Here is an 18250-nt window from a genome sequence, read left to right as displayed (position 1 = left end):
CGTCGGAATAGCTTCGTCCACAGGAGAAAGGGGTGCGTGGAGCATGCCTGTGATGAGATGAGAACATGGAGGTGTGAAGACTGAGACTTCCATCATGGTGTCACTGTTGGAATCTGTCACGTGCCAACGCACTTAAAGCTCCTCTTAATTGAGTCTCGGAAGAAGCGCACTGAATCAGTCCTGCTTGAATAAAAACCTTGGCCTGCTTTGTCTTAAGACATCAGAAATGGCAACAACAGCGCTGAAATGCAAATGTATTTAGCCTACCCCTAGCTGTTTTATTAAAACTTGTCATCCTTGCGATTGAGTTGCATTGAATCGATTCTTCCATGAATCTGTCTTGCGCAGACCGACTTTTGTCACGACTCGACTTGTTTTTTTTTGTTGTCCTTGTTTATGTATTTCTAGTGAATTAAAGAAATCTGTCTAAAGAATACAGCCTGCCGAGCCAAAACATAAGAAAAAATAAATAAAAAATGGAATGAATGGAATAATGAGAGTGGAACTTGCAGAGCCGAGTGTGGTTGGAACAAGGTGTCACAGATCATGTGGGATTGGTGTCCTGTAAAGGGATTTTGATTATGGTTTGGTAGCTCAAGGGTAGCTTGCTTGCCTCAGGGGTTTCAGCACTGGAAAACCACTGAAAAAGAGAGAGGCAATATGCCTCCCACTACAGCTCAATAAGCTGTCTTCAAAAAAAACATCCTCTTGAAAGTCCAGCAGGATTGGAGTAATTTGCCATTCAGAATCTCAAGGCTTGTTTTTGATACACTGTTTGCCAACCATCGCTGTGTAGGTATTTCCAACATGGAGAAGAAAATTGATAACAAAATAACAGGATAACAAGATTAAAAAAACGAGTCTGTAATACGCAAGCTGCAGCCTTTTAGTGTCAGGCCGCAGGGGCTGAGACGCATCGTATTGTTTTCTCCAAGGCGTTGCAGTTGTCCAAGCGTGTCGTCCACTCTGCAATACATAATAGGCTGAAAAGCAGAGGGTTATTCGCTGGTCCCGCTATTTTCACGGTGTGTCTGTGCTTGGCAGACGCTATCCGTGATAACTTAAAAAAAAAAAAAAAAAGGTTTACGTCTTACTTATCGTCCGTTTATAGGGCGGGATGTTTACTGAAGTCGCTCGCTGTGCTCGTGGATACTATGTCTGGGAATCAAGCCCGCAACCCTCTGCATAAGCATTAGCCGCTCTGCCACGTCCTACTGTGTGCTCAGCCTTCCGTTCTCTCATCTTGTTAGCTTAGGGCTGTGTGTGGCGTAATGCTTCTTCTGTGCATTTGACTGGGAAGGCATATAAAACTCCTCATGTGGGCTGGCTGATACTAAGTTTTGCTGCCTGGGAGGCAAGTTGTGCAGTTTCTCACTTTCTTGCGTTCAGCGGCGTGCTGTTCTTCTGGGACCGTGAGAAATGGGGCATTGCGCCGAACGTGTCCGTAATATTTATTTCCTCTGAACGCCAAGAAAGGGGCTCCTTTGGGGGAAGCGGTTGTGACGCGCGGCGGAGACGGACGCTTTTCGTTAAAGCGAGCTGTCGCCTATCCGTCTGTGCCCCGAGCCCCTGTCAGTGCCTGGCATTGTGATGTAACCCAGGCCTCGTAGTGCGCCCTCTTCCCCACCCCCGCTGTTCTTAAATGAAGTGCCATTGCTTTGGTTAATTATGTCATTAAAGTTGTCAGATTTGTTTTTTCATAATTTTGACTGAATTACAGAGTAGTGAGCCTTTTCAAAGAGGCACTTACAATCCACTCTTTTCATTTCATCACAATTGCTCAAAAACATTGCTTCTGAATGCCTCTCGAAATAAATGTGTTCGCTCGTGCCAGTGCTTTGTGAAATCGGAAAGTCGCGCTTGGTAAGTGCGGGAAGTACAGGATGGGGCAATGTGTTCAGCGAAAAATGTAGTGGCTATGCACGGCCTTTACTGGTTACTAAAATTAGAATGAGAAGTTTTGTAAAATTGAGGAGTGAGGCTGATATCTCTTATAAACCTGGTGGAAATTCCAGCTCGGTTTCAGCTTGGTTTTAAGCTGGTCCATCCTGTTTTAGCTGGTCCAGCTGGTTTTTAGTTGGTTCTGCTGGTTTTAAGCTGTTCACGCTGGCAAACATGCTGGCCAGGCTATGTTCATCTGGTGGGTCCTCTTGGTACAGACAACAGACCATCACCAAATTCCAGATGGTATCCAGCTAGAGCAGAAGCTGGCTCCAGCTGGATTCCATCTTAATCTGGTAGCTGGAATTTCCATCAGAGAGACCGAGAGAAGCAAGCCTAAGTATAATTTGTGTCGTTTACATGCACCAAAAACATTTTACAATATTTAATATGGAAAGGAACTGCCAGCCTAAGATAACGCTTTGCCTGCATTATGGTTTAGAAATGGTCATGAATCAATTACGTAAATAGCTTCCACTCCTTCCACTTATATAAAAAGGTTCAATTTTCAGAGTGTGACTTTGTTTTTTTTACTTTGCTCATACATATCCAATTATAAAGAAAGCTTATGGGATTTTCCTCATGAAAACATGAAAACATTAAAACGGTAGTAACAGTGTCGACTGCAGACCCAAAGCTTGTTTGCCAAATGCACGAAGGAAGTAGCACCTACACGGCTTTGCTCTTTTAAAAAAAAAAAAAAAAAAAGAGGCATTTTCAGATTTTACAAAATTTCTTTTACATAGTTTTACCAGTCAAATGTGCCGTGTCTGCACCAGGCATGTGGCAGACAAGTAAAATTGCAGACAAATTGCTGTGTTTCTCTTCGTTCCAATTGCTCTTTCTCTCTCCTTGTTTTCTTCCCCTCTCCTCTGCCCCATTTCTATCCCTCCTCGCTGTTTTCCCCTTTCATCTACTCCTTCACTTCATTTTCTTGCCTTCTGGCTCCCTTCTCACCTCCTATATTCCCCTGTTCCTCTTTAATTCCCTTTATGTGCTTTCTGTGCCTGCTGGTGTAACCATGTGGTATGTTGACTGCGTGACTATGAACATCTGTCTTACTGATTGACTGTGTGACTATGGACACCTGTCTTACTGATTGACTGTGTGACTGTGGACACCTGTCTTACTGATTGACTGTGTGACTGTGAACATCTGTCTTACTGATTGACTGTGTGACTATGGGCATGTTTCACTGGTTGACTGTGTGAGTCTGGATATCTGTCTCACTGGTTGACTGTGTGACTATGGACACCTGTCTTACTGATTGACTATGTGACTATGGATACCTGTCTCACTGGTTGACTGTGTGACTATGGATACCTGTCTCACTGGTTGACTGTGTGAGTATGGACATCTGTCTCACTGGTTGACTGTGTGACTATGGACACCTGTCTTACTGATTGACTATGTGACTATGGATACCTGTCTCACTGGTTGACTGTGTGACTATGGATACCTGTCTCACTGGTTGACTGTGTGAGTATGGACATCTGTCTCACTGGTTGACTGTGTGACTATGGACACCTGTCTGACTGAATGACTGTGTGACTGTGGGCATTTTTCACTGGTTGATTGTGTGAGAATAGACACCTGTCTCACTGGTTGACTGTGTGAGAATAGACACCTGTCTCACTGGTTTACTGTGTGAGAATAGATACCTGTCTCACTGGTTGACTGTGTGAGAATAGACACCTGTCTCACTGGTTGACTGTGTGACTGTGGGCATTTTTCACTGGTTGACTGTGTGAGAATAGACACCTGTCTCACTGGTTGACTGTGTGAGAATAGACACCTGTCTCACTGGTTTACTGTGTGAGAATAGACACCTGTCTCACTGGTTGACTGTGTGAGAATAGACACCTGTCTCACTGGTTGACTGTGTGACTGTGGGCATTTTTCACTGGTTGACTGTGAGAATAGACACCTGTCTCACTGGTTTACTGTGTGAGAATAGACACCTGTCTCACTGGTTGACTGTGTGAGAATAGACACCTGTCTCACTGGTTGACTGTGTGACTGTGGGCATTTTTCACTGGTTGACTGTGAGAATAGACACCTGTCTCACTGCTCTCTCTCCTCTCCTCAGCTCAATCGGCAGCAGCTGCAGGGGGTGAAGGACCGCTTCCTGGCCTTCCTGAATGGAGAGACGCAGATCGTCGCCGATGAGGCTTTCTGCAACGCCGTCCGCAGCTACTATGAGGCAAGTCTCCCTCATAGTTTTTTGGCCGTGCTACTACGTCTTTAGTTTTATGTCTTCCTCCCTTTTTCCCCACTTTCCATTCTGGTCTTCACCCTTTCCCATGTCCTCGTTTTCTTCTTAGTCGTTTGTTCTCATCCTTCCTTTCCCCTCTGCTCTCTCGCCGTCTGTCTGTTTGGAAAGGAAACGTGTTTTGCCGTTTGTTGGCGTTTGTGTAATTTATGTTACTACAAGTGCCTGCCAAAGATGATGAATCGATGTATTAAGTGTGTGTGTGGGATGTTGAACGCTAGTCAAGGAGTCCCTTTAAAGTGCGTCCGATTCCCTCCTCTTTCCACATCTCTCTCCCACTCTTCTTCTCAAAATATACCTCCGCAATTAAGAGCGCTTCTCTTTGTGGGAACTGGAATGGTTAGCGATGGGAACCCGCTAAAAAACCCCCCTCCGGACGCCTGCAATCTTTCATTCTGCCAGCCTACGGAATAAATTTTTTTCTCTGTCGTGGTAAAATCCTCTCGCCTGCTTCCTCCTTCACGTTGGTTGCATGTTACCGACGCAGTGTAATCAAAGACGACGGCATTGCCATTCAGTGGGCGCGACGCTCTTCGGAGAACCTCATCAAGTTTTAAGCACGGCGTTCCCAGCTATCTTTTCAAAGCATCCGCTACAGAAAGTGTCTGGGGCCACATGACCAGCTGTAGCTGGTATAATTACGATACAGTGATATGCATCGGAACAAGGCTGCACAGCAGTGTTCGGAATGCTAACGCGTGTGTACGTGTCTGTGTGTGTGTGTGTGTGTATGCATGTGCAGGTGCAGTGTGTGATTGTGCATGTGTATGTGCACGACTAAATGTGCCTGTGTGTGTGTGTGTGCATGCATGTGCGGGTGCGGTGTGTGCATGTGCACTTGTATGTGCACGTGCATGACTAAACGTGCCTGTGTGTGTGTTTGTGTGTGTGCCTGTGCGTGTGTGTTTGTGTGCGTGCACATGCATACTATGTGGAGGGCTACATCTGAGCACATTCTGATGAGCTGGGCTCACGCAGCTCCTGAAGGCACTGCCATTAACACTGTTGGTCTTATTTAGCACCCCGCATGTAATAAGAACAGAAGATTAAAGGCCAACATATGCAAATAGTTTGCTGTTATGTCACAGCAATTGGCTTGTATCAATCATTGAACTGACCAATGGCGTCACAGAGACCCTTTATAACAACGTCTGCCACATCTAACCGCCCCTGTACTGTAGCTATTTTACCAACAGTCTTTCAGTGCCAGTTTAGGAATACCTCCAGAACCGCAGTAGTTGTTAAGGTGAGTGTAGTGTTACTAGTCGCGGTTTGAGTTTGTGTAAGGTCAGTAGCAGAAGATGTTTAGGTAATGTACATTGTGAGCAGCAGAAAATGTGAGAGTATAGTGTGATTAGCTGTAGGTGTTTGTGAGAATGTAGTGTGATTATGCCGTAGGTGTTTGTGAGAATGTGGTGTAATTAGCAGTAGATGTTTGTGTGAGTGTAGTGCGATTAGCAGTAGGTGTTTGTGAGAATGTAGTGTGATTATGACGTAGGTGTTTGTGAGAATGTGGTGTAATTAGCAGTAGATGTTTGTGTGAGTGTAGTGCGATTAGCAGTAGATGTTTGTGTGAATGTAGTGTGATTATGCTGTAGGTGTTTGTGAGATTGTGGTGTAATTAGCAGTAGATGTTTGTGTGAGTGTAGTGCGATTAGCAGTAGATGTTTGTGTGAATGTAGTGTGATTATGCCGTAGGTGTTTGTGAGAATGTGGTGTAATTAGCAGTAGATGTTTGTGTGAGTGTGGTGCAATTAGCAGTAGATGTTTGTATGAGAGTATTGTGCAAATGCAATGGATGTTTGATTCAGTGTTACCTAGCAGTGAGTGTCACTGTGTGTAGTATCAGTGTATGAGCATAGTGTGAGTAATGTTCGAGGTTGAGCACTTCAAGATCCTCCCATAAATCCAGGGCTTACAGGTCTCTAAAAGTAAGCGGTAGTTTGACACTAGAAAAAACTTCTTAATGTTAAACAAAACTTATAGTCCCACGGCTGAGAATCCGAATAAACTACCTTCTATTTAGAGACAATCTTAATATCCAAAGGCGACTTTCACTGCTTACATATTTCAGTATCCATTTACTGTGGATTGTGGAAGGGCATCAGCTGTATTAATATCCAGCGTCGTAACCTGCGTTTTTCAGGCCTGTCTCGCTAAGCACTGCGCTATATTTATTTCCCCCAAAATAACGATGATTCATGCGAACGTCTTCTTCTGTGGCGCTAATGTACCGCTTTGTAATTTGTACCCACACGTAGCCCGGTGCATAAAGCTGTCAAGACATATGGTTATTGGCCCTGGCTTTAGTTGTGAATGCAACCTGGATAAATTAGGCTCTCGAAACGGAGCTGGGGAGCAGCACGGCTATTGGTTGCAATTAGAGTGTGAAAAACAAAAATTCAGAACGCTCCTTTTTCAATAGGGCCTAATTAGATTTGATTAGATATTATTTGTGACTCTTGTGGAGAGAGCATTTTCAGTTCCCGATGCAAACCAAATCCTTTTATCTAATTTTTCTTTCACAGCTTTGTCAAGCTGTTTACCTTCCCCATAAACGGCCAGCACAACAGAATTTTGCTGCGCCACTTTGTAATTGCAGCCCTAAGCTTGTTAATAACTAAGTGCTGATTAATTGTTTTAATCAACTTTACCATTGAAATTCAACTTATCTTTACTTAATCTCGCAGTGATGACAGGCTGTTGGCGAAAGATGAAAGGAATGGCAATTGATCCAGGGCCTGGGTTTTCTCATTATGTTAGAGTTTGACAGCTGAACATATTGCAAGTATCAATCCTGTGTCCAATTTGAATCCAAGAGCTGGACTGCTATTCGCAAATTTCTCTCTGAGGAAATTAATTCATTATTCATCAGTCTTTTTTTTTTTTTTGAGGCGGAGTCTATTTAATTTACTTAACCTCTCATTTAGAATCTGACTGGAGCCATGCACTGTGTGACTGAGTACAAAATAAAATAAAATAAATAAAAAATGCATTGTGTTCTTCCTGAATTAATTCCGGACCTGTCTTCTCATTACCATACTCTGTTTAATGAATGCATGCATTTGATCCTAATTTGTATTATTATAAGACCCTTGATATTTCTATTCCATGCCTCATTGGTTTGTCCCTAGTAATAAACATATTCCCCTTGGCATGTCTGTGGGCTGATGACTGACTCCCCCATAACGGCCTCCATCTTGCGTTGTAGCGACTTTCGCTCATGCAGATGCTGAATTGTACTCAGACAGCAATTTGTGCCCTGTTTATAGGCACCGTGATTAAGGCGGTGCTTTCCAACCGTTAGGTGCTACCGCACGCTCACGGTTCTTCAGGAGACCCCCCATGCCTTGTGGAAGGAACCCAGTTACTTAGCAACAGTGTAGCCTCATGTATGGATCCTGGAACCTTGTAGGGGTGGCTTGGGCCTCACCAGCCCACTCCCTCCCTCCCACTCTTGTTGTGACGGCAGCTCTAGTGAGGGGAGGGGGAGTGTCCTCTAGTCAACTGGCCACTCCCTCTAAAATGTTAATTACATTACATCAATTAAGTGAGGGCAATCAAGCAGTGGTACATGTTTTGTGATGAATGATACAACCAAGATTGTTATGTTGTGTAATACAGGCACATAGTTCTTGAATACTTTAATCACATTTTCTTTAAAGGGTAGTAAACCCAAAAATGAAATTAAAGTATGTTTCCGCTTACCCAGAGTACTATCTATACTCACTAGTTGTACCTCTGGAATCACCGCTGTACCACCCACAAATGTAAAGAACATTACAGCTGGTGTGTGAACACCCATCGCAAGGTACGCACTGTAGTTTAAACAATATATCATAGGAGAGATTGCATAAGAGGAGAGACATATCTATTGCTGATACCTAGCACAATGTTTGGTGAAATTAATGCAGCAATAACTGGAGGAACCCTGGCTGATTTAAGCCCATCCTAACCCCAGTTAGACAGAACCATTGGAGAGTCCCTATTATAAATGGCATAGCTGAGGCAAATAGAGGACTCAGCCTTTATCGACTAAGGTCCACAGAAGCCCTTAAAGCAAACAAATCATATAATTTATTTGCTCAGCAGGCACACGTAATACAGGGTGACTTGCATGTGATTCTTATATATATGTGTGTGTCTGTGTCTGTGTCTGTGTGTGTGTATATAAAACTGGACACTCAGGATAGTATGTGCTGTAGCAGCACTGGTTTGTCACATTGTTTGAGCCATGATACAGTAGTGCTGCTCTGACATGAAAGCAGTGGTTCCCAAACTGTGGATCTGGACACGGGCAATTGTGGGAGGTGTTGAGCTGGGTTAGGATATTGTGCACGCAGACACACACACGCGCACACACACGCACACATGCACACACATATGCTGTCTGAGTAGGAGCAGCCAGTACGGAGCAGTGTGAAGCATCATGGATCATTTTGACAACACATTGGCTACATTTACACGCTCATCATATTCAGAATAATGTTCTTTATGTTGGTTATAGCCATGTTCTGATTGTTCCATACACGTGCAATATGAAAGGAATAACCCAATCGTATCCCTGTATACATATTTTGTTTACGTCCCTCAGTCAGTGCTGAATGATAGTGTCCTAGTAATTCTTCCATGTGATTGAAGCGTTTAAAATTCACTGGGTGTGAACCACTGGTATCGTTTTGGTTCCTTGCCTTAAAATTACAGCTGTCAAGGTTAATGCGTTAACTCAAGCGGTTAATTTTAATGATTAACACGTAAACTTTTTTGACGCAATGCAGAGCAATTTCTTATTTTGGCTGTGACCCCTCAGGAGCGGATCTGTGACCACATTTCCCATCTACCATCCTGTTTATGGCCGAATTTAAATCTCCCATCATATCCCTTCAATAATTCTAATTAATAACTGTAATTAAAATTAATTGCATGAGTTACCATGTTAACATAGGCAGCCCTCCAAAATGGATTGCTTTCAGGGTCTTCCACCTGTGTCCAATTTGTTTTGTCATTCGACTGAACTCATCTGTCATTTTATTTGCTACAGCCTTAAACAAATAACTATTTTGATGTTTTCTGACATCCATGTATTGCACATGTTTAATGTTTAAATGTTTAATTAGTTTGATATAGTAATTAAAACTTCCCTTCTTGGTCCAGAAGTGAGGGCCATTTTACACTAAACTAGGGATGAGCCGAATAGTCAGATGAGACTAGGCAAGCCAAGTTCTGCCGGACCCTGGATACAGCCTGTGGGGAACATTGTTGTCAGAAACTGGAACCTTTGACCCATTACGTTTTGTCTATAAAATCTTTTCACGTAGGTTCTCTTTATTCAAAATTCTATCAAAATTAAGTGTCTCCATCATTTTACATCATAATTGTGTTACTGGTTACATTTGCAGATGTTGTTTAAGTCAGCTGCAGCTCAGATGTGTAGGCTTCTCACAGTTTTGAAAGTTCAGATGGTGCAAACAAAAAAGCTTTTTTTTATTGCAATAATAAATGTATACGCAGAGTAGCTTACAGTGTGTAGCACACCATCATACACACAACAAAATACAAAAGGCGTGAGCAGAATTGAATATGGTACTTGGTGTAATGGCTCGAAGGAGCAGCGAGTCATTTTGTTTGCTTTGTGTTTAACTCCCTCCCTCCAGTGCTGCTGTCAAAGCACTTACAGAATGCTGAACTCATTCTTTCCCTCTTCTTCCCTCTTGCACCTTTATAACAATGTTCATCTGACATTTTACTGCAAAACAACACCAAAAACAAGTGTCAGCCACTTTTTTTTTTGACTCCGTCTCCAACCACAACTACTGAGGCTTGGCTTCCTGATACGGATCTGACTCCAGCGGTCACGTGGTCGGATCAGGCCTACAGCAAACTACACACAGCTGGCTGACTCGCAGATCTGTACATAAACACACCTTGTAAATATGTACATGAGCAAACTGTGTTTAAGAGTTGTAAATGGAATACGCCATTTACATGTTTCTCCTTTTGGATTATTGCAGGCATGTGCAACCTTATTTTTATTTTGATTTCACTAATTCAAAACGTGGGCTTAATTGGTTTTTGCTTTTGGGAATAAGGTGTTTACATGGGCTGCATTGTAACCAGAACCTAAGCTTTCTGAATAAGTTCAAAATAATGATGTGGATGCAGAGGTGGCCATTGTCGCCGTCTGGCTTCTTTGTAAAATTGTCCACTTCTCCAGGGCCAGCATGTGGCCAGAATCAAATTAAGAAAATGAGTCTGTCTCTAGACACTGTTATGTTTTTGTACGGAAATTATTTTTAGACTTTTGTCTGGATGCATTTGAAGTGCAAGGCTATTTGCCTCTTACCTGCGTGCACAATTAAATGAATTGGCTGTGAGACTCCTGAGAGCGCTCAGGTATGATTTATGTTATGAGACAATGCACTGGAGAACCTGCTCTTGGAAAGGGCAATGAATTCGTGGCACCAAGCCAGGTTCTGGATGGGAAGCGAAGTGATCCGTGGAATCTGCGTCGATCAATTCATCCGCGTTCCTCGTCGCGTTTAACCGGAGATGACCTGCGTCGCACGAGAACGAGATCCGCGAGCGCCATGACGCACGTCATTAAAATCATGTTTTCGGGTCAAAAGTCTATCGCTGCTAATTTAAATTGCTGTAGCAAAAGTGTTGTGCCTTTCATCCGAATGCCTATTGCACTAATTAGAAACAAGAGGTGCACTTTTGTCAGTTGAAATTCTTGAGTCTTAATGCATTTCCCTGTGTACTGTGGAGGCATAGGAGCTCCTTTAGGCGCCTCTGGTTTCCATAGATATGCGTCTGACTGAAAGGACACGTTATGGCATGAAAGTGGATTTGCTCTTGGTGTGGACAAAAGAGAGCCGGCCGTCTAGAAGGACAGAAGATTCGAGATTTGCCTTTCAAGCTCTAACGTGTGTGTGTGTGTGTGTTTGTGTGTGTATGTTTGTTTGTATGGGTGTATTGTATGTATTTATGTACTGTAACTGTGAGCTGAGACGTATATTGCAGGATTGCTGACATCCATTACGGTGTTCTTTCTTTCAGCCTTATGGCTGCTTATAGATTCTAAGCTTGGGGAGTCATGACTGAAACAACTCTCCTCTTAATTAAAAGGAAGCTGTCTGTTCATCCATTCTTTCCAGATAATAATGCCATTTTCTGTGGATGAGCAAGCTGACATTTCCCCCTCTCCCTCTGCTTCCATATGCTGTAACATGTGAGTGTGCGGTCACAGTGTCTCTAATGGGTCTGTCCGATGCTGCTGCAGCAGACCTCCAGACACACTGCGAACGTCTCATCTAATTATTTTAATTCGCAAAACGTTTAATTGAAGGGGAATTTCTGTGTCCCGCTGAAAACTTCCAGCTTCCCTTTCTTCCATACAAAGGGCAGTAGCCGTCCATTTCTGTATTATCCCATTCACAATTATGAAATTACGATGCCCACAGTACGTGTTGTATGCTGCTTTGACTTTCAGAGCCAGTTATATCCTACAGAATCAACATATCTTTATAAAAGAAAGTATGAAGTGGTTTTGTCAACAACTGTGTAATAGGATTAATTATATTGCATTATTGCCAGGTCTTTCTTGCAACATCTCAGTGAGGAGTACTTTTTAATTAAGCTTTAAATACAGTAAGACACAATGGCAGTTGCGCCCTGCGATGGATTGGCGACCTGTCTAGGGTGTATTCCTGCTACACGGCCAATCCCTGCTATGTGTGCTATTTACGTACAGTGATGAAGGAAGCAAACGTCCCCTGTGCTTTAATTTTAGTATTTGAACAAGTGTTGTAGTTCTTGATCAGATTGTTTAATTGTATATTTGATGAATAACGAGGACATTTCTTTGCCAGGTAACAAATGACAGGTTGATGAAAGACTGATAACGGTTGAGCATCATATCCCCATAAGGCAGTTATACATTGAGACCAATTAATATTTAGTCATGTTATTTGTGCCTTGTGTGCTTTCCAAATGGTGCCTTTTTGCCTGAGACAACTGCATTTCAGTGTATTTAACAGTGGCCTGCATTTGAAATTGTGTTTTTATTAAGTTATGACTCATACAACACACTGGCAAAACTGAGACTGTTCATTTCACCACAGACATGTACATTATTAAACAACCTGCAATATAAAATAATTAATAATTAAATAAAGTTTACATATGTTTTGCTAATTAATTTCTTGCAAGTGCATCAACAGCTGGCTGGCTAGCTAGAAAAAAATATGAACATTGCCTGACAGTGCATTATTGTAGTTCACCTGATACTAAAAAAGTCCACTTGGCTTCATTGTTTGTGAGATTTACTGTACTATATATAGGGCAAGTAATGTGGTGGGCTTTCATTTTTCTGGTCAGTTTTGTTTATAAAGGAACAAATAAAGAAGCTTTTTTAACTTTATGATTTCTTACTGGGAAGTGCGCTTCTGTAAAGAACAGGATGCAAAAAACAATCTTCTGCTCCAGTCTTTTTAGTAGGCCTAATTCCAATAAACCAAAGGTGGGGTTGAGTAAGTCTTTTGATGATTAGATAGCGGCCTTGCATGCATTTGATGTCTTTTTCTGAGCAATTGTACATTTATTACAGCTAGCAATTTTCTAAATTGAAAAACGATGGCTCTGATTATGTCCTGGTGTTCATATAATGTCCCTTATTCATTATATAACCCCGCTTGTGCTGCATCCTGGACGGCTTCCTGGTTAGACAGAAGCTGCAGCAAATCCAGCTGCTTAAAATTCAGGATAAAATCCAGGATAGGGTCAGCAGTCTTTGACTAGCTGTATCCTGATACGGTCAGCAGTCTTTGACTAGCTGTGTACTGATACGGTCAGCAGTCTTTGACTAGCTGTATCCTGATAGGGTCAGCAGTCTTTGACTAGTTGTATACTGATAGGGTCAGCAGTCTTTGACTAGCTGTGTACTGATAGGGTCAGCAGTCTTTGACTAGCTGTATCCTGATAGGGTTAGCAGTCTTTGACTAGCTGTATCCTGATAGGGTCAGCAGTCTTTGACTAGCTGTATCCTGATAGGGTCAGCAGTCTTTGACTAGCTGTGTCCTGATAGGGTCAGCAGTCTTTGACTAGCTGTATACTGATAGGGTCAGCAGTCTTTGACTAGCTGTATACTGATAGGGTCAGCCGTCTTTGACTAGCTGTATACTGATAGGATCACCAGTCTTTGACTAGCTGTATCCTGATAGGGTCACCAGTCTTTGACTAGCTGTATACTGATAGGGTCCGCAGTCTTTGACTAGCTGTATACTGATAGGGTCAGCAGTCTTTGACTAGCTGTATACTGATAGGGTCAGCAGTCTTTGACTAGCTGGTGAGGAGTACATTTGTAGTTCCTCCGCCAACATCTATAGTTAGCGGTTGACCTGTTGAATACATGGAGCTCCCATATGTTCAAGTGGCCTATGATTTATCTCCTACTGGCACAGTCGGGATTTGATCCCAGGCGATTGTATATGTGGGTACCTGCAAGACACCAAAAATAAATCTTTCCAAGTTAGGGCCATTAACTTATACACATAACATTCCATCCCTGATACCATTTTCTTTTCTCATTTTCACTTATTATCGTTTAACTCATGCATTTGGATTATTAAATGGAAACACTGCCGTTTATGTAAGTTTGATGTATACAGAGATTTTGTCTGTAAAGTTGAACTTGGACCTGAAGCTGAAAAGAATTTAGCTTGTAGATGTTGAAATCGAACTATACTATCCGCAGTGGAGCTTTAGCAATTGTACAGCTGTGCAAATGACTCCGCTGACTTATGCAGCTAGTTAAGCGTAGCAACTTACTTTCTCTTGTTTGACATAATGCTTGAATTAGCTTGATAATAATTGGTGTTTAATAAGCAAAGTGAAATGTGTGAAAGGCTTTTTTTCAGTTGTTTTCAGCTTACTCCATAAGCCCCTGGGTGGAGTCAAGCTGTTCTGTTGCTGCAAAAGAGAAGAAAATCCTTTCTGTCCCATTATCGGCGGCCAATGTGGAAATTACTATTTTCTGATCAGATGGCATATTCATCTACAGTTATAATGGTCATTTGGTTAAACGGTTGAAGAAATTATTCATATACTTTATAGTCCATCAACATCACCCAAAATTGTCCCTGGCCATGAATGGGGGCATATGTTATGTGCTTAAATGTCAACTCAGGCGAGAAAGAAGTTGGCACATCCCTAGTTTGATAAGTTGAAGAAGTGCAAACGTGGGTAGTTTTTTTTTTTTTCAATTAAAGCAACATCAAAGACTTTTCTTGAAAAAAAAAATGCATAATTTGAACTGCTGGCAAGGGAGACGGACCAGTAATCTACGCTATTAATATTGTACCATTGACGTGCGATATCATTTGAAGGATGCCACGCTACGGAAGATTGTGGTCGTTGCATGGAGATCGTAGCCGATGTCGGGTGCGCGAGTCGTTGCGGTTGTGAATGCAAATGAGTTCCCTGAGTAAATGGACCCTGTGCTGTTCCAGGAGGGCTGCCTCCTGCATCGCCTGATTTTTCACCGCGCGGCAAAGCTGTCAAAGACTCAGCTGTCTGAAATGCAACTCTGATAACCTGTGATGGTACCGTCAGATGTTACCGCGGTGATCCTGAACACCTCTGCAGTTTTACAGCGTTTTTACTTCCACCCCATATCGTTTCACTCCACGTGTCTCAGGCGCATGGCTGTTGTGTTGTTTCTTGACAAATACACATGCATAAACTGTGAAATTTGGTTATCCTTTATGTCCTGTCCCATTTCTTTACGACTGTACTTTTTCACAGAGGGTTCAGGCCGACCAGAAAGTGACTGAAATGTAATATCTTGTAAATTTGCTTGTCATCCGCGCTGCCGCGAAGTGAAGGAGAGGGGAAACATTATTGGTTTTGAAGTCGTGTTGAGCCTGCCGGCTTCTCGACGCTGTTCCCGAACGAGCCGGGCTCGAGGGCACTTGCGCCGCTCCTCCGCTACACGATGTGAGTCTCCGCTTGTCGCCTAACCGCCAGGCCCGCCTGTGTTTTATGGCGTTTACTTCCCAGAGGCTCACAAACATGATTACCAGCCCGCCTCTGTCCTCGTGCCACGAGCGGCGGGCCGGAGCCTCTAGCCTGGAACGCCGAGAGAGCGGTGGCTAAACTTCTTTTCTCTGAGCCCCCTTTCATGAGCCTCATCGATCTCCGCACTTGAGCGGGAGAGTGGCTCACCGAATAGGGTGTTGGGGGGCGACACCCTGAGAAAGCCGAAACGCATTAGAGACTCGTGTTCCCAGGAGTGATGCGGTGGTGGTGATGGTTGAGGGGGCCCGGCTTCCCATTTGCTAGTTAATGGACTGAGCGAACCCATGCGTGAAATTCGCCACACGCTCAGCAGGCACGTCTCTTTTCTCCGAATCTCAAGTGGCAAAATTTTTGTCGTCACATTTCGGTGCACCTGTGAAGAAACATCTGTAGCTCGCACCCGCAGACGCACACGAAATGAGGTTTCTGAAAGTTTTTCCCCTCTGCGTCCTTCAAAGATATTTTTGTTTTCGTGCCCAGAGATAACATAAACATAAGGGTGGATCCAGAGTACCAGAACCACCCTTATGTTTACTTTTCTGGGTGCCAAGTTAGAATAAAAATGGCTCAATGAAACTGTACTCTACTGAGGTTTTAATTTGATATACTCCCTTCTGGGATTCTCCAGGACCACGAGCAAGACCGTGATTAACTAACAACACTGATAGGAAAGTAAGGCTTCCCCAACCCTATAATGTGTGTAGGACTGCTAAGTGCTACCGGTTGCTGACTCATTTAACCGTTCTGAAGACTGTGCAAGAAAAACACTGTCAGTTTCTTCTAATCAGGAAGCCATCGATAATGCAGATCAGCATCACTCACTGTAGGTGCCCACGGAATCTAGCTCTGCTATCCTTGGCCAACGCAAGTCCTCACCAAGATGCATGCTAATGTTCTGTCTGGGCAAGCAACACGATGAATAATCATCAGGAATTTAGTCAATCACGCATCTTGTAGGAGGCAAATGAATCCTTTTATTATGATTGAAGCTAATTAGCCGACCAAAGAACTGCAACTGCAGTGAACTCCTGCCTCCTGAAAAAATGAAGATTGCTATTAGCTATAAACCCTAGATTAGGCCTTTTATAATAGGGCCTCACTAACTGATGGGTTCGTGTCCAAGGTTGCATAGCACCATGTTGTTAAAAATGTTTCTCTGATAAGGGTTCAGTAATAATTAAAACTTATTAGAATGTCTTATAATTAAAGTCATTTCTAAAATGCAGCCCTGTGCAAACACTATTTTTTTTACTGAGCCTGGGTTTTTATTGAAGAATGGTTGTTAATTTTACTGTAGCATCCTGTTGTTTGAGAATCTGCTAGTGAACCTAATGGCTGTGTCAGTCCATGTTTATTCTCTCAGTTTACTTAGAGTGGAGCTGTATAGAGACCGCGTAATAGTAAAAGACATATGTAATAATCTAGTGCAGTTTTTATCAGGGTGCACTTTGCGAGAAGAGATACGACTGTCAGCAACTGCATGTATGTGTTTATATTTCCTAAAGTATTACAGTGAATTTAAGTGAATGCATTACTAAGGAGAACTGTGTGTGTGTGTGTGTGTGTGTGTGTGCGCGCGCACGTGTGTGTGTGTAGTTCACTGAATTATGGGGTGGTCCCCAGACAGACATGGGTCTCATCCTATGGAAACAGCCATCATGTGTGCTAATGGAGGTATATGTGCTATGGGCTTTGAATGATGGTTCTTGCTGTTCACATGAAAAACAAAATAGATATGATTGATTCACTGAGCCATCTGTAATGGACACCTGTGGGAGAAGTGTTGGCAACTAAATATTATTTATACATTAATCTTTATAGTAAATGTAAGTTTTCTATTTTATGCTGTTTTATGGCATCTGGTATGAAACTGTCAGTGGCCATAAACTATCAGGAAGAGTGAATGTCCATTGTTACTGATGCAGTGCCTCTGAATTTAGTGTATATTAAATGCGATAAAAATTGAGATTCTGAATTTTCAGGTTGACCCGGCTTAATGAATATTATTAATATTAACATGGAGAGCATATGAACTACTTTGTTCAATTTATTCATGCAGGTCACAAATATGGGAAAGATGATTATGTCTTTTTTTTTGAGGGGTGGGGGGGGGGGGGGGTCGGTGGGTTTGCCGCCTTGGGATAACATTGGCTTCACTGCCTTAATTGCTGCTGGATGGGGATATTTTCTCCATCAGTTAATACAAATTCAGGTGCTGAGAATTTTGGCGTGTTCTAGTTCTACTTGAGTATCTATGTGGGAGGAAGAAATATCTTGCAAAACCTATGGGCTTCCACGTTAGGCAGGGCTGCAGATGGGGGGAGGGCGGCGATAAAAGATGACCTGGACTAATGATGTGCGATATATGGCTGATATCAATAACCAGGATTTGACCGGCCATTTTGGTTAATGCCGTCAATGACAGCTCCCAGTTTTACATACGCATGAACTGTTGATCAGTTTAAAATAAATAATAAATAAGAGGACTTTGGAGGACTATGATTAGGCCGCTTATCAAGCTATACATTTTTTACTTAATTGACAGCACCATCGAATGCCTCCCCTCTCAGGCGTATGTGTGTTGTGATATCACCTCAGCCATTAACATAATCATAAAGTTTATGGGCCTGTGTTGTTAAATTAGTTTTAAGCTGTTGCCTGCCTGTGTGACCACGATATTATTTAGCCACGCTGCCTGCAGCATAACATGTGTGCCATTCTTACTGAATGGCGAAGCGAGGCTAGTTTATTTATATACAGTAGCACATTTCATATGCGGTGACAGTTCAATGTGCTTCACAAAGAACATTGAACAGATAGCATTTTATTACAAGAAGGAAAAAATAAGAAGATAGAATGACAAGAAAAATAAAATAAATAGTATATATACTGTACCATTTATTTATGTACCATTATATAATATATAGCATATAATAAATAAAAGTTTTTTTGCAGTTTAAA

General features: G+C 42.5%; 1 protein-coding gene across 9 annotated transcripts in view; it reads left to right on the top strand.

The window, feature by feature from the left end:
* The window catches only part of cadps2 (Ca++-dependent secretion activator 2), a 126481-nt gene that overhangs the window by 21342 nt on the left and 86889 nt on the right, over positions 1 to 18250 (top strand). For all 9 annotated transcript variants that reach the window (XM_035426082.1, XM_035426079.1, XM_035426083.1 and 6 more), the window contains exon 2: positions 4031 to 4144. In XM_035426082.1, coding sequence (XP_035281973.1) covers positions 4031 to 4144 — 114 coding nt within the window. The remainder of the gene's footprint in view (positions 1 to 4030; positions 4145 to 18250) is intronic.

Source organism: Anguilla anguilla, chromosome 7 (genome assembly GCF_013347855.1).
Source record: "Anguilla anguilla isolate fAngAng1 chromosome 7, fAngAng1.pri, whole genome shotgun sequence".
NCBI classification, from domain to species: domain Eukaryota; kingdom Metazoa; phylum Chordata; class Actinopteri; order Anguilliformes; family Anguillidae; genus Anguilla; species Anguilla anguilla.
The sequence above is the reverse complement of the archived record's forward strand: the minus strand, read 5'-3'. Positions and strand labels throughout refer to the sequence as shown.